Source organism: Bos grunniens, chromosome 21 (genome assembly GCF_055505025.1).
Source record: "Bos grunniens cultivar Pamir isolate PY7600 chromosome 21, Bosgru_T2T1.0, whole genome shotgun sequence".
NCBI lineage: Eukaryota > Metazoa > Chordata > Mammalia > Artiodactyla > Bovidae > Bos > Bos grunniens.
This window is the reverse complement of record NC_141185.1, coordinates 48343094-48360487: the sequence shown is the minus strand read 5'-3', so window position 1 is coordinate 48360487 and position 17394 is coordinate 48343094. Positions and strand designations below refer to the sequence as shown.

The 17394-nt window shown below is 42.1% G+C and overlaps 1 protein-coding gene across 2 annotated transcripts in view; it reads right to left on the bottom strand.

Annotated features, from left to right (window-relative positions):
- CRTC3 (CREB regulated transcription coactivator 3) overlaps positions 1-17394 on the bottom strand; it is a 96048-nt gene that overhangs the window by 72194 nt on the left and 6460 nt on the right. For both annotated transcript variants that reach the window (XM_086364468.1, XM_086364469.1), the window contains exon 2: positions 14178-14276. In XM_086364468.1, the coding sequence (XP_086220594.1) occupies positions 14178-14276 (99 nt within the window). The remainder of the gene's footprint in view (positions 1-14177; positions 14277-17394) is intronic.

The following is a 17394-nucleotide window of genomic DNA, read 5'->3' as shown; positions in this document are numbered from 1 at the left end:
TGCTAAGCAGCCTTGGTCACTCACTAGGCAAGGGGCTCAACTCATGGCCCCTCAAGGTCCATGTGATTAAGTTTTGTGCTTCAGTAGATATGCAGACTTCTTATGTCATGAACTCTGGAGTCATTCCTTTTTTTTTTTTAGTTTTTTTAAATTGAAATACAGCGGATTTACGATGTTGTATTAGTTTCTGGTGTATAGCAGTGATTCAGATATATATATATATATATACACACACACATATATATACACGTATATATGTATCTATATAGTTTTATTTCCCCCCTTTGAAGTCATTCTTGAACAGTCAATACTTGGAACGTAAGATCTGCAAAGGCTAAGGACCTAAGGTAATGAATATTTTGGCTAAGGCAATAAATATTCAAATCAGAGTCAAAATTTTTGTTAGGTTAAATATCTTTGATATTTACAAAACAGCAACAAAGCCACATGTATTAATAACCTTACAAATATTTCTACTCCTTGAATATTCTTCCTATGGGAATCTATGTTTCAGAAACACAGATGACTCATACACAAAGATGTTTATTACTGTATGATGTGTAATAAAGAAAACTCAGAATCAATCAAAATATCCAAAATATACGGAAAGTGCTTATAAATTATGTCATTTGTGATGAAATATTATTTAGCTATTAAAATTATAAAGTATCTTAATAACTTAGGGAAATAATGATTACATAATGGTTGAAATTTTCTTAAAAGGTTATAAATACAGAGAATGATACCACCTATAAAAGATGCATGAAAAATAACTAAAATAAAACATTCAAAAGGAGACTTCTAGTTGATGAGATACAGATAACTTTTTCTGTTCCTTTTTCATTTTTTACATATTTTCTATATTTTATACATTTAGTATATATCACTTTTCAAGGAACCACAAAGAATTAGGGAACAAGCTATAAAAAAAACGCAATGTGTTACTTTTTTTTAATATAAAAGTTTAAAATGGAAGCTAAAAAAGAAAAAGAAACTAGAGTCAATGCTTTTCTGCTCAAGTTCTTGTGTACACAACCTGTCTCTCAAACTTGATTATAAGCTTCCTAAGTGGACAGTTATCTTTGACTCTTAACAGGCACTCAGTCAATATTTATTAATGGGTAAAGTCACACCAAGTCATAGTAGCTGTTTAATGTATATGGAAAGTGATTTTCAGAGTCCAAACAAGTATTTCCTCAGTATCTACATGTTTGGCTGGAGAAGAAACTGGCTACCCACTCCAGTATTCTTGCTGGGATAATCCCACGGACAGAGGAGCCAGGTGGGCTACAGTCCATAGGGTCACAAAGAGTCAGATACTACTCAGCGGCTGAGCACACACGTATGTTTGGACAGAATAACAATGGTGACCCATTCTAGTATTCTTGCTGGAATAACACCACGGTGAGAAGGAGACCAGTGGGCTACAGTCCATGGGGGTCACAGAGTCAGACACGACAGAGCGACTTTGCACACCCACACATGTCTGGACAGGATAAAAATGGCTGGATTTGGGGAGGACGGCACTTTGGTCTGACAAGCAGCAGGAACAGGGATTTGCCCTGTGGAGGAGCATGAATGTGCAAGACTGTGGACAGGACTCTCTGTGACAGAAGGGCCAGCACCCCAGACCCATGGCTCTCGCACCTGCTTTTTGCTTCACACAAAGCTCTCAACTTTCAAATGCAGGACCCATAGTCCAGCAGGTGTACCCCGGGTGTCCCCACCCTCCAAGCACCTGCCCATTTCTCAATATGCAAGCAAACAGCAATGCTACATGAGGATAACCTGACTTAGTTCCAATTACTTTTTAAAAATAATTTTCGAGCTGCTGCTGCTGCTGCTAACTCACTTCAGTCGTGTCAATTCTCAAGCACTGGCAGCTTATTAACAAGAACAAAGTACTTGGAACTCACCACAGAGCCCAGCACTCTGTGGGTGACACCTTGGCTTCAAGCTGTCGCAGTAAAATAAGACAGCAACAAGCCCTACCTGCATGACACCCTGAGGTCATCTTTACCAGGCCCCTGGGAAGGACACTCATAACACCCCTATGTTGCAAATGCAGACATGGAGGCTTTTGGACTTAAACAGTGGCAGAGCTAGAACTCAAGCCAGGCAGATGCCAAAGCCCTAGAGGCAGTAGTGCCCACAGAGGTGGCCACAGACGAGGTGGTAGAAGTAATTACAGTGGTAGGAACAGCAGGGTGGGAGTAGAGGGTAGGAACAAAGCCAACAACAAGAGGAAAGACCTCCAAAGGCTCACCTCGTGCCAGGCACTGCTCTGACAGTGTCCTATGTATTAACTCATCCATTCCTCACGACAAAACTCTGACATGGGCCCTGCCACCACCCTCACTTTACAGATGATGAAGCTGAGGCTGAGATGTTAGTAATCTGTCCCATGTCACCTGGCTGGAAAGCGGCAGAGGCAGGATTTGAACTCATGACCTTTTGGCCATCATGCTAGGCAGCCTGTGTGTGGCACTAAAGCTTTTATTCTAAAGCAAAATGCTTCTGAACTGTGGTGCTGGAGAAGACTCTTGAGAGTCCTTTGCAAGGAGATCAAAGCAGTCAATCCTAAAGGAAATCAACCCTGAATATTCATTGCAAAGACTGATGCTAAAGCTGAAGCTCTAATACTTTGGCCACCTGATGTGAAGGGCTGACTCACTGGAAAAGACCCTGATGCTGGGAAAGACTGAAGGCAGGAGGAGAAGGGGACGACAGAGGATGAGACGGTTGGGTGGCATCATCGACTCGATGGACATGGATCTGAGCAAACTCTAGGAGATAGTGAGGGACAGGGAAGCCTGGTGTGCTGCAGTTCATGGGGTCGCAAAGAGTCAGACACAACTTAGCATCTGAAAAACAGTAACAACAAAATGTCAGGCACTCTGGTCCTCAGAATTTCTTTTGAAGCAGACCCCTGATTTTATCTAACAGGTGGACTTCTCAGGAGAAGTTCCCATCTCTTCCAGTATTATCTGGCATAAAAAATTTTAAACTAATGGAACACAGCTCAGGCTCGGAAGCACTGTCTGGGGTATCCACGCTCTTCCTTACCCTCCACTACAGGAACAGCTGGGAGCACGTGAAGGGCAGAATGAATGTGGCTGTACTCCAGGTTTCTCGTTCAATTTCTCACGGAGGCAGATGCTCCCGATTCAGGGTGTGGGGCCAGTGTTTCCCTGCCCCTAGCATAATATCACAGACCTCTACTCTGAGTGCCTAGAGATTCATGAGTTGCCTACTTTTCTCCCTCATTCTGTAAGTTTTCTACTCAACATGTATGGTTAGACAAAAAGGGGGGAAAGCACTACATGACTCTGTATTAAAAATATGACAACCATATTCTTGGTCACAGTTCCTATTTTGGGACAGAGGCACATTCCAAAGCTATTAAGTAAGCCCCTAGCTTTCTGGGCTTCTCACTATTTCCTTGGGCAGAAGAGAAGAACTTCTCATTGAAGTCAAAAGCAAAGGCAAAACAGGCAGCTAATCAAGCACAGAGATAGACAGCGGGGAAAAAATTACAGTTGCAAAGTGCATGTAGTTTGGGGGGTACAGACTCCTAAACAAAGTTTAGTGACAAATTCAGAAAACTATCGTTTGCTGGAAAAGAAACTAAGACATAAGACAGATACTAGCAATCGGTGAAAATCTTTCTTGGAAATAACGCATGATAAAATAATCTATAAATGTGGTCTTCTAAATCTCACGCAGAAGACCAAGGTCACTGCCCTCTCTATTATTAACTAATAGTATTTGTATAAAAGGGTATTGTTTCAGGGCTGGAAGAGAGCATGCTGTGCCCAAGTGCAGCACTAGCTAAGGTTTATGACCTTGGGAACAAAATTCCCTCTCACTTTTAAGTTCTGAGAGATGACTGCCACAGAAGCCACAAACTATGACGAACGAGCATACATAAACAGAATTTAGTTAGCGGCTTGGGAAGGAATCAGTTATCTTTACACCCTAGTTCCCTTAACTCAGTCCAGCTCCCAAATCCCTCAGTCCATGCTTCCATGCCTCCCACGATCTCAGATTACCTTATGGATAATTATGATTATACTTTACATACCAAAAAAAAAAAAAGCTTAGAGAGGCTGAGGGAAAGCCACGGATCACAGATCAAAAGAGCAGTGGAGCCAGAGCTTGGACACCCAAGCCACACTCTTCGGCACACCACAGCCTACTCCTGCCCAGGACCTAACGGAGGCAGAGGCTCAGGGCAAGTTCACCTTGCAAGCTGCTGCCATGACTTCAGGAGAAGGGAGAATGAGGTGGGAGAGGGTCAGCAGATACCATCAGCTCTCAGAGGGAGCTGAAGGTAGAGATAGATAGAATTTCTGAAGACCATCTGAAGGCACAAGAGAGGCTGTTCTGAGGTCTCTGTGGAGACTCTCATCCATGACTCAAGCCCTAACTATTTTGGGATCGTCTCTGAGAGTCCACGATCATGGAACGAAGGCATAGCAGCCGTCCTTCAGTGAGGGGCAGTGGCCGCGTGCAGGCTGCCCAGACCTCAGGGCCAAAGCTGAGCGGGTTCACCCATCACCAACTGGGCTACAGTCTTCTGCAGAGAGGCCAGCTCACCCATTTCCACGCTTCCTAAGCTTCATACAGAAATACGTTTCTGCCACCACAGTGGTTGCAAGAAATTTATGAATGTATTTATTGATTATCTATCAATTAGTGAGAAGAGAAAAAGAAGAGTAGTTAATCCTCTCTTAGAGGAGGGAAGGAGCAGGAGAACACAAAGGCCTCACACGTCAGTTTGTTCGTTCAGACGCCCACCAGCGTGTGTGTGTGTGTGTGTGTGTGTGCACTCCATAATTTAAGGATAAGCCCTTCTGCACAGCCTTTCAGATTAACCACCACCATTTATTGTGTGGAATTCTGCCAACTGGAGATGCGTGATTTTTTCAGGTACCCTCTTCCAAAATGCATGTGCCTCAGAGTAGTGAAGTGGAAGTTAACATTTTTTATTTTTTAAATTGAAATACAGTTGATTTACAATGTTGTGTTAAGTTTCTGGTGGGCAGTAAAATGATTCAGTTATACATATGCGCATTTTTCTCATATCCTTCTCCTTTATGGTTTACTAGGGGATACTGAATAAAAGTTCCCTGTGCTACACAGTAGGACTTTGTTGTTCATCTATTTTATATACAGTAGTTTGTATCTGTTAATCCCACACTCCTAATTTATCTCTCCCCAACTCCTTCTCCCCACTGGTAACCATAAGTTTGTTTTCTAAGTCTGGGAGTCTATTTCTGTTTTGTAAATAAGTTCATTTGTATCATATTTTAGATTCCACATATAAGTGATATCATATGGTATTTTTCTTTGTCTGACTTATTGCTACTTAGTATAATAATATCTAGGTCCATTCAAAAATTTTTATATAAATTTAATCAGAATATATCTATATATTTATTTATTTATTTGGCCACACTACTGGCTTGCAGGATCTTAGTTCCCCAACCAGGAATGGAATTATGCCCTCGGGAGTGAAAGCGTGAGGTCCTAACCACTGAGAACTGCCCCAGAACACTTTTCTTATAATCCAAACAAGCACTTTAGCCAAGACACAGTGACCTGACTGGCTGCTGAAGGAAAGGAGGGAGCACAGACCATCTGAAAGCACTGGGTGCTCAGGGCACGCGCAGCCTTAACCTAGGAGTGCCGACCGCAGGAGCGGCCACCCCCACGTGCGCCTACTGAGACTGGAAGGATGGCTTGTGTGACTGAGAAAGTGAATCTTCCGCTGTGCTTTATTTTATTTCACCTTAATTAAAGATTTAAATATGGCTAGTGACTACCATGGGCCTCCCTGGTAGCTCAGCTGGTAAAGAATCTGCCTGCAATGTAGGAGTCCCCTGTTCAATTCCTGGGTCAGGAAGACCCCCTGGAGAAGGGATAGACTACCCATTCCAGTATTCTTAGGCTTCCCTGGTGGCTCAGATGGTAAAGAATCCGCCTGCAATGCAGGAGACGTGGGCTTGATCCCTGGGTTGGGAAGATCCCCTGGAGAAGGACATGGTAACCCACTTCAGTATTCTTGCCTGGAGAATCCCCATTGACAGAGGAGCCTGGTGGGTTATAGTCCATGGGGTAGCAAAGAGTTGGACATGACTGAGCGACTAAGCACAGCACAGCAGTGACTACCATATTGGACAGCACAGGTCTTGGCAGGGTGGGGAGAATGGGAAGAGCACAGGGAGGAAAAAAGGAAGTCAAAAGTGATAAATATAAACTTTCTGTCTCAGAACTATAATTTGTTGCTATGTTATTTTATCACATAGGACTCAAAGAATGCTTTGACAACTACCAAAAACATATACCAACTCCAATTGGTTTTTGTGAAAAGAAATAATCTTTGTAGTGGGCTTAATGCAGTGTCTGGCACACAGCCCACACTCAACAAATGCTGGCTATTATTAGTAGCATTTTAAGGTTCATGTTGCTATTTAAGTCTTCCATTTGTTTCAATTCAACCAATAAATCTTCTGTCAATCATTTTTGAAAGAATCTTATAAAAATTTTAAAGGAAATGCAGCAATGGAAAGCCATTAACATGGAACCAGGATTTGTAATTTCGGTTTCTCCTATATACTTGCTACAGGAACTCTGGGCCTCACTACACCCCTGTGTATTGGGAGTGGGTCTCAGAAAAATCAGGTTCCACATCTGGCCCACATCTTGCTGCCTGCAACAGGGTTTTCTCCCATCAGACTGTTTCCTAAATTAGTTAGATCTTATAAACTCTCAGTTACAAATAAGATGACCCAACTTTTTTTAAAGAAGTCAGAAATGTCAAACATGTGATTAGTTTTTAGTGACACAGTTTGAAAGAACTAGATGAGTTATGTGAAGGTTAGGAAAGGACAGTTGCACCCAGAGAGTGCTATACAAATAGATGTCCTCTGTGTCTCTCTGTAGCTGCCTGACAATCAGGCTGCACAGTCAACAGAGGCCCTGGCTGTCATGCGGACTGAAACACGCCAGAGACCAGCTGGCCCTCCCCTGACCCTCAGAGAGAGGACAACACTCAGTTCCTCTCTCTGCCTTCCATGTACACAAGCCAGGCCCTGCCCAGAAACGGGAGGGCTGTGACCCTACCCATTCCTGACTGATGACCTGCCTCTTGCTAAGGGCTATCAGAACATAGCCTGAAAAGCTTACTTTGGTTTACTCATCAGGTAACTCTGTGTTCTCCAAACAAGAGCCCAATGGATTAGATGAAGAGTATACTTTCAGATCCTCCATTAGAATAGAAAATTAGTCTTTAACCAATATTAACACAGTACTATGCTTACCAACTGGAGAAGGCAATGGCAACCCACTCCAGTACTCTTGACTGGAAAATCCCATGGGCGGAGGAGCCTGGTAGGCTACAGTCCATGGTGTCGCTAAGAGTCGGACACAACTGAGTGACTTCACTTTTCATTTTCATGCATTGGAGAAGGAAATGGCAACCCACTCCAGTGTTCTTGCCTGGAGAATCCCAGGGACAGGGGAGCCTGGTGGGCTGCTGTCTATGGGGTCACACAGAGTCGGACACAACTGAAGTGACTTAGCAGCAGCAGCAGCATGCTTACCAACTAATGTATGCAAGATCAAGTAGAACAGTAGAAGTGAAAACATTCTGTAAACTCCAAAAGGATCTATAAACAAAAAGGAAGTGGAATGTGTTTAAATAATACTTGACTCAAGAACCTCTGCTTCTGTACCATGTTCATGGATTAGAAGACTCAGTATTAAAACATCAGTTTTAGATTCACCATCATTATAGATTCAATGAAATCCCAATTAAAATCCAAGCAGGCCTTTCTGTAGAAGTCAATAAGCTGAGTCTAAAATTCTATGGATAAGCAAAGGAACTAAAATAAGCAAAAAAATTTTGAAAAAGACCAAAGCTAAAGGACTCCTGTTACCTGTTTTCAAGTCTTCCTGTAAAGGTACAGCAATCAAAACAGTGTGATATTAGCGAAATGATGGAACAGAAGTGGAACAGAAGACAGAGTCCAAAAACAGACCCACACATATATGGTCAATTGATTTTCAACAAAGGAGCCAAAGTGGGACTTCCAGTGGCTCAGACTCTGCACTCCCAATGCAGGGCCCCAAGTCTGATCCCTGGTCAGGGAACTAGATCCCACATGCCAAAACTAAGAGTTCACATGACCCAACTAAAGATCCTGCATGTAGCAAGGAAGAAGGAAGATCTCGATGCTGCAACTAAGATCCAGTGCAGTCAAATAAATAAGTAAATAAAAATATTAAAAGGTGCCAAGGCAGATTCAGTAGGGAAAGGAAAGTCTTCTCAACAAATGATGCTCAACAACTCGACATCCATATGCAAAAAGAGCCCTCCAACCCACTCTTTGCATCACATTAAAAAAATTAACTTGAAATTACTGAAGTATAAAACCTAAAACTATAAAACTTCTGAAGAACACATTGGAAAAAAAAGTCTTTCTGACTCTGAATTAAACAAAGAAGTCTTAGATAAAATATAAAAGATAAATCATAAAAGAACAAATTTTGATAAACTGGACCTCATCAAAATGTAAAACTTATGCTCTTCAAAACTTTAAGAAAATTAAAATAACCCACATAAAATAACCAAATAAAATAAAATTAAGATAACCCACAGATCAGGACAAACTGTCAAATACATATCTATTGAAGAAAAGGTATCCAAAATAAATAAAGAACTCTAACTATTTAATAATAAGAAGAAGAAAACTCCTTTTTAAAACTGGGCAAAAAATTTAAACAGACACTTCTTCAAAGAAGAGATAAGAATGGCAATAAGCATACAAAAAGATGCTCAATATCGTAAGTCATCTCGTACTGTGCATGCTAAGTCACTTCAGTCGTGTCTGACTCTTTGCAATCCCATGGACTATAGCCTGCCAGGCTTCTCTGTCTACGGGATTTCCCAGGCAAGAATATTGGAGTAGGTTGCCATGCCCTCTTAAGTCATTAGAAAAATGCAAATTAAAACTTCAGTGAAATACCACTACACATGTACTAGAATGATCAACTTTTTAAAACTGATACACTACCACCTCACACCCACTAGGATGCTGCTGCTGGGGCTGTTATCAAAAAAAAAAAAAAAAATTCAAATAAAACCAGCAAATAGTAACAACAATGTGGAGAAACTGGAACCTTTGTACACTGTTGGCAGGAATGCAAAATGCTGTAGCCACTGTAGAAAACAGTATGGGGGTCCCTCAAACCATTAAAAATGGGATTAGCATGTGATTCAGCAATCCCACTTCTGGGTATGCATCAGAAAGAATTCAAAGCAGGATCTCACAGAGGTGTTTGCATACCCATGTTCATAGTAGCATTATTCATAACAGCCAAGATGTAGAAGCAACCCAAGTGTCCATCAGTAGATGAATGGGTAAACAAAATGTGGCATATATACACAATGAAGTGTTATTCAACCTTGAACAGGAAGGAAATCCTGTCACATGCTGCAATATGAATGAGCCTCAAGGGCATTATGCTAAATGAGCCAGTCACAAAAAGACAAGTATTATATGACTTCACTTATATAATGTACCTAGAGTGGTCAGAGTCATAGAGACAGAAGTAGAACAGTGGTTGCCAGAGGCTGGAGAATGAAGGAATAGAGTTGCTGTTTAACGGGTATGGAGTTCCAGTTTTATAAGATGAAAATGTTCAGGAGATTGGCTGCACCACAACGTGTATATGTTCAACACTACTCAACTGCACACTTAAAAATGGTGACGATGATAAGCTTTGTGTTGTGCTTTTTAAATCATAATTAAAAAGATAAATAAACTGAAATACCAAGGGCTGGAGAAAGTGCAGAGTCTCTGGAACCTTGCTGGCAGGAATGTGAAATGGTACAGCCACTGTGTACAGTAGTTTGGCAGTCTTTCACAAAGGTAAACACACACTTACGTTTGATCCAAAAGTTCTGCCACGAGGTGTTCACACAAAAGCTGGATGTGAGTATTTTCACTCACAACTTCCCCAAGGTGGAAACCATCCAAGTGCTCACCAAGTGATGAATGGATAAACAAATTATAGTCTCTCCCTCCAGTGGAATACTACTCAGCCACAGACAGAACCAAGTATTGATAACTGGGCTCCCCTGGTGGCTCAGTGGTAAAGAATCCACCTGCCAACGCAGGGTACTCGGGTTCCATCCCTGAGTTGGGACCATCCCCTGGAAAAGGAAATGGCAATCCACTCCAGTATTCTTGCCTGAGAAATCCCATGGACAGAGGAGCCTGGTGGGCTACAGTCCGTGGGGTCACAAAAGACACACGGACACAACTCCGCGACTAAACAACAACTGATAACTGCAGTGTAGTGGGCTGAATCATGTTCCTCCAAGAAGATCTGTTCAAGTCATAACCCCAAATACCTGTGAATGTGATTTATTTGGGAAGAGAATCTTTGCAGATGCAAACACATTGCTGCTGCTGCTAAGTTGCTTCAGTCGTGTCCGACTCTACGCAACCCCAGAGACAGCAGCTCACCAGGCTCCCCCGTCCCTGGGATTCTCCAGGCAAGAACACTGGAGTGGGTTGCCATTTCCTTCTCCAATGCATGAAAGTGAAAAGTTAAAGTGAAGTCGCTCAGTCGTGTCCGACTCTTCACGACCCCATGGACTGCAGCCCACCAGGCTCCTCCGTCCATGGGATTTTCCAGGCGAGAGTACTGGAGTGGGTTGCCATTGAGGTTATACTGGATTAGGGTGGTGTCTTTATAAGAGAAGGAAGGGAGTATTCGAACACAGGCAAACAGGAAAGGCCATATGGAATAGAGGCCAAGAGTGCAGTGACAGCACCCAAGCCAAGGGACACCAAGGACTGGCGGCAGCCAAGAGACGCTCGGAGGAGACGAGGAGATAGAGTCTTCCCTGGAGTCCCCAGAGAGTATAGCCTTATGGACTTGACTTCAGACTTTCAGCCTCAGAACTGTGACAGAATCAATTTCTGTTGTTTAAAATGTAAGCCACCTAGTTGGTGGTATTTTGCTATGGCAGCTCTAAGAAACACATACATGCTACAATAGGGGTGAGTGAGTCTCAAATGCAATTTCTATGTCAACAAATTCTGCTTCTGATTCCATGTGGAGGACACTCTGGAAGAGGCAAAACTGCAGATAAGTGGTTCCAGAGGCAGGAGGTGGGGATGGAAACAGATTACAAAGGGATGTTAAGGGAACTTTTGCAGGATGATGAAACTGTTCTTAACTTGGATTGTGGTGGTAATTATACAATGTAAAACTGTGAATCATAGAGAGGTCAGGGCTTCCCTGGTGACTCAGTGGTAAAGAATCTGCCTGCCAACGCGGGAGACACGGGTTCAATTCCTGATCTGAGAAGATCCCATGTGCCTCAGAGCAACTAAGCCCATATGCCACAACCACTGAGCCCGTGCTCTAGAGCCAGAGAGCCGGAGAGCCGAAACTACTGAGCCCACACATAGCATAAGCCCATGAGCTCTAGACACCATACGCCACGAGAGAAAGCACCGCAACGAGAAGCCCACGCACTGCAACTAGAGGCTAGTCCCCCCTTGCTACTTGTACTGTATACAAATTAAACCCTAAAACTGTTGGCTTAAAAATAATTTATGCTTCTGGGATTCCCTTTTTTTCTCAGTTTGACAAGTCTCTTGGGAAGGGGCTCCTATCAGCCTAATCAGGGAAAATGTGAGGACCAAAATACCAGTAATAGTTAGAGATTACAACCCATCGGATAATATAAGAAATCACTAAACCATATAAATATGTAGAAATAAATAAATGTATAAATTGAAAGTGTGATGAGAATCCAGATAAATTACCTCCTCACAAAATACATATTAATTACAAAGAAGAGTAACTTTAGAGTGGAGAAGACTGACAAACACCACCTGAATTAAGTGATAAAAGTGAACATCATGCAAATGAAAAATCCCCCACTTCACTGGATACAAAATTAAAATCAATTTTGGCTATTCCTGCCAAAGACGCATAATCTAAATCTAATCTTGAAGAAACATCAGACAAACCCCAATCGAGGGATATTCTGCAAAAGAACTGGCTTGCGACCTTCAGAAGTGGCAAGGTCACACAATTCAAAAATGATTTTTTTAATGTCATAAATAAAAGACGGAAAAATTGTCCAGAAGGGGCTAAAGACAATGTATGTGCTCTGAACTCTATCCTTTTGCTGTCAAGGACAGTAAAGGGACATCTAGGGGAAACCTGAATGGGGTCTCAGGATCAAATATCAATAATGTGTCCACAGCCATACCACCCTGAAGGTGCCCAAGCTTGTCAAATGGTAGTAACACATCACTGTTAATTTCCTGATTTCACGGCTCTATTCAGCTCATGTAGAACAATAGCCTTGCTGGTGGGAAATATACATGGTCGAGTATTTGGGGCTGACAGGGCATGAGATCAGCAACTTATTCTCAAGGGGGAAAACAGAGCTATTTTTACTGTACTCCCAACTTTTCTATAAGTTTGCAATTGCTTCAAAGTTTAGAAATTACTCAGAGAAAGAATCCTGGGGAGCCCAGGGCCTGTCACTTTATCTCATCCAATATACCAGGGGAGGGACACTACAGTTCGTTCTGTATTCCTCCAAGGCTGACAGGAGTACCACAAAATTGGAATCTCAAACCCAGTACCCCTTAGCGATGGCCTATTTTCTGAAGCACGAACTCCAGCATAAAGTAGAGATCTAATTTATTTGGATACTGAATGACCCAATAGGCCAAGATGTAAGATAGCTTGACTGCTAGAAGTGGCTTTCTAACGCAGGCCTTATTATGGTGAGATTCCAAAGTCATTATACTCAAGACAAGATTCCAGTGTACTAAGGCACAAACCGGTTCACAGAGTACTTTTTCCACCTTATACTTAAGAGTTTCTATCAGCACTCTCAAACGGAAGCCTCCGTTTAAATAATATTACTTCTGCTTTACGGGACATCATCAAACAAGTGAACCAGATTTCACCACAGAGAAAGAAGACAGTACTTTTAAAATAGAGAGGCATCTAAATGAATACAGTTATACTTCATTTTAAAGTTTATATCTCAGATTTAACACTTAATCTTAAATTGTGTTAACGAAAATGTCAGGCTCCTAATTTTTCAGAGACTGCTGCTGCTAAGTCGCTTCAGTCATGTCCAACTCTGTGCGACCCCATAGACGGCAGCTCACCAGGCTCCCCCGTCCCTGGGATTCTCCAGGCAAGAACACTGGAGTGGGTTGCCATTTCCTTCTCCAATGCATGAAAGTGAAAAGTTAAAGTGAAGTCGCTCAGTCATGTCCAACTCTTAGCGACCCCATGGACTGTAGCCTACCAGGCTCCTCCATCCATGGGATTCTCCAGGCAAGAGTACTGGCGTGGGTTGCCATTACCTTCTCGATACCTAAATCTAATTCAGATTTCAACAACAATATCATATACCATTGTCTAAATCACTGATTCCACATTGTTTTGAATAAGGCTTTCAATAACATGAGTGATTAAAGCACTCTGTGACGCTACTCCTCTAAACAAAATATTGACCACTTATCTGTGCCATAGATTTGTCCTGTCTGATACAGTGGAAGCCAGTCACATAAAGGTGGTGAAACATAACTGGTACAAATTAAGATATGCTTTAAGTGCAAAATACACATGAGATTTCAAAGACTTCATTTAAAAAAAGAAGATGATGAAATATCTCATTAATTTTTTAATACTGATTATATGTTGAAATAATATTATTCTGGATAGACTGGGTCAAATAATTATTGAAATTATTTAAGCAATATTAAAATTAATTACACTGATTTCTTTCTCTTTAACACGGTTTAAATGAAGGAATGTTTAACTGATGTATGTAGCTCACAGTGTATTTCCACTGCTACATTAGACCATTTGCGAAACGAATAACAATGGATTTCCCAGAACACTACTGAACTTTATCCTTTCATATCTAATCTTTTCAAGGAAAATTTTTGCCTCTTTTACACTCCACTCAGTTCAAAGAAAGTATAGTAAGTATTGGGAATTCCCTGGTGGCCCAGTAGTTAGGACTCTGCTTTCACTGCTGAGGGCCTGGGTTCGATCCCTGGCCAGGGAGCTGAGATTTCACGAGGTGTGAAGGAAGCAAGCATCTCGGGTACCTGGAACTCGGGGGCACTGCTCCGCAGCTGGCTCACGTTGGGCAAGGATCCTCCGTGGTACTGTGTAAGGCGCAGCTGCTGAAGCTTCTGAAACTGAACCTGGGGACAGAGAGAGTTCAAAGCTGTTGAGACACGACAGCAAAGAGCTGAAAGAAGCATCGAAGTACAGTGTTATGCAGCGACATGGTTCAAGAGTGAAAGTCTTGGTTTCAATTTCTTCTCTACTTAAAACCTTCCAGTTTCCGGGGCTTTCTGGGTTTTGATTCGTCTATTTTAGGGAAAGAATTTATCCATGTTCTAAATGTCCCAGGCATGACTCAAAGACCTTCTTGCACAGTCTTTGAGTGCATATGTGTGTGGGGGGCAGGGGGCGGAGGGGGGAGGCGGCGCATGCAAGCACAATCTTTAACAGCAATAAAAGAAATTTCTTAAAAAAAAAAAATAAGCCACTGCCCATGATTCTAACATACTATCTTCCCTTCTCCATGCTCTTTTCCAGTCTCCATTTACTTTTAAGTGTAATAACTGCACTGGGACTTCCCTGGTGGTCCAGTGGTTAAGGATCTTCCTTCCAGTGCAGGGGACGTGGGTTCGATCTCTGGTTGGGAAACTAAGATCCCACATACTGCAGGGCAACTGAGCCCACGCTATAACTAGAAAAAGCCTGCATGCCCCAACAAAGACCCAGCACAGCCAAAATTTAAAAGAAAAACAACTGCACAGTGGTGATCACAATATAGGCACAAGTCTGCAAGCTTACATCACAACTCTTTTTTCTATGATATTATATAAGCATTTTAAATGGCTACATAACATTTCTTCTTCAGCATTACTGACTTAGAATACATTTCAAAGAGTGATTGCTAAGTCTTGGGTTTGGGCTTTTAGATGGCTCTCAATACACACTGCCAAAATGTTTTCCCAGAGGGTATACCAATGTATATGTGAGGAAACTGTTGGGCCAAAAACTCACTAACACGGGATATTATCCTTAATTAGGGGAAAGAAGGAGACCAATTCAACAGGTATAACATGGTGTCCCACTGTTTTAATATGCTTTTCTTCTGTAAGTTCTTTCTTGCTTCATTTTTCAAAAGGCAGTAAACTGGTTACGGTCCTTGTAAATCCCAGAGTGGTCCAGTTTGATCTTTGAGAGTTCTGTTTCTAAAACAATAAATTACCTCTGTGGTTATATAACCCTTGGCACTTGTAATTCATGTAGGGAAGAAGGGGGTAGCTGGGAACCCTGAGGCAGAGTTGTGCCCTTTCGTTACTCTGTCTTTGCCTAATAATCATAAAAAGTGCCAGCTATGAGCCCCGAAGATGAGCCAGATGCTGTCCTCAGATGCTATGCCCACTTTATCCCTCACCCTCTCAACAACCACCAAGGGAGACCAAGTGCTCCTGCTTTTATAGCCCTGGAAACCCAGACTTAGGGAAGGTCAGAGACCTGCCCAAGGTCGCACCGTGGAGGGGCCTGAGCTATGGCAAACTCAAAACCCACATTCTTCTTTCTGCCGTGTTCCTCTCCTTTGATCCATTTCTTCCTCAGTGATCACACTATTCACAAGCTCAGGGAAAAGCAACCAAAAGCTCCGCTGAGCCTATGGTGTGCTCTGGTTTTTTGTTTTTACATTTATTATGAAAACTTTCAAATACATACAAAATAGAGATGAGTATAATGAAACCCCATCTCTTCATCTTCCAGTTCCAACAATGATCAGCTTACATCCAACCTTGATTCATCTTTATCTCCATCTTCACCCATTATACTCCACTGAAAGCCAGACAGCCTAGCATTCCATATTTCAATAGGTATCTCCAAAGATAAGGGCTTGTATCTGTCTGGAGGTTATAAAGGCATATCATATAAAACCCTTTGGCAGCTTTAGCTTCCTTATACCCACAGTGCTTGATTTTTCATAAACATGGCACAGGGAAACGGTAATAATCTATTAATCAAAACCCAGATCTGAGAGTTAAATACTAGTGGGAGGCCATGGTAAGCTTTTCCCATCTATCAGCTAAGTTATCAGTATAAAGTCTCAGCTTTTGATTTTAACATTCTCAACCGGAAACATTTGACTCTCTGTCCTTGAGATTCTCTAGACAAAATTCTCAGCCCCCTTGATCTAAAGCTTTTGATTCCTTCTTCCATCAACCCATCCACTTACTCACTTACATAAAAATGGTAAACTGTGTGTTGGGTACAGTGCCAGGCACCAGCTTACTAAGATGAACATGTGCCAAAGTCTCTGCCTTCAGGGAGTTCTCATAAAGGTTAAAACTCTTACCCAAAAGCTTTGACACTTCAACCAAGCTGAGTTCTGGATCTAGCTAGAGATCTGCCTTCAGCTGAACTGGAGGCCCTCCCCACATCTCCTGTATCTGCTGGCTCTACCAAAATGCCCATTTCTAGAGTTTTCAGAGAGGGCTGGTTGTACCACAGTAAAAAAGAGCGCTGGATTTGGAATGGGAAGACCTGACTTCGTAACCTGGCATTCCCATGTGGTTGCACAAATCACTTTACTGCCTACTTCACAAAGATGATGGAAGGATTAAAGTCAGAGAACAGATGTGACAGTGGTGTGTAAGGGTCTGGGACAACTGCTCAAAACACCATTAGTGCTGATATCTTCAGCTATCTCCTAAACTACTGAGTAATTCTGATGCCCTCCTCTTTTGAAATTGAGAACGAGTGAGCTAGAAAGAACCTCAGCGATGATCTCCAATACCATCATGCTTACTGACAAGGAAAATGAGGACCAAAGAATGAGTGGCCTGAGACAGAGGTCTTGGACCATCAGGCTATAGGCCATGGTTAGCCTACAGAATTCTGTTCGACCCACATGGTACTGACCCACTTGTTTTAAATTTTAAAACATTGCAAGAAGGCACAAAAATCTGGATTTCCATCTTCTCTTGATTGAAAGATCTGACAAACACTGAACCCATATTCTTGCATGGCAACAAGGCATGGAGCTGTGAGATGTGGCATGAAGTTTAGACAGGGCTTGGGTTCTCTGGTTTCCCCAAGTCCTCACTGTACCCTGTTATCCTCCCTATGGCCTGAGATCAGTGACCATTTACCACCTCCTTCCTGATCCCTCCATTCATTTTTTTACCTCACCTGGTACCTTGAGTTAGCAACTTTTAGCCTATAGGCATAACACGTTTTTTTTCAATTTTTTAAAAAGTCTAAAAAATTTTTATTTTA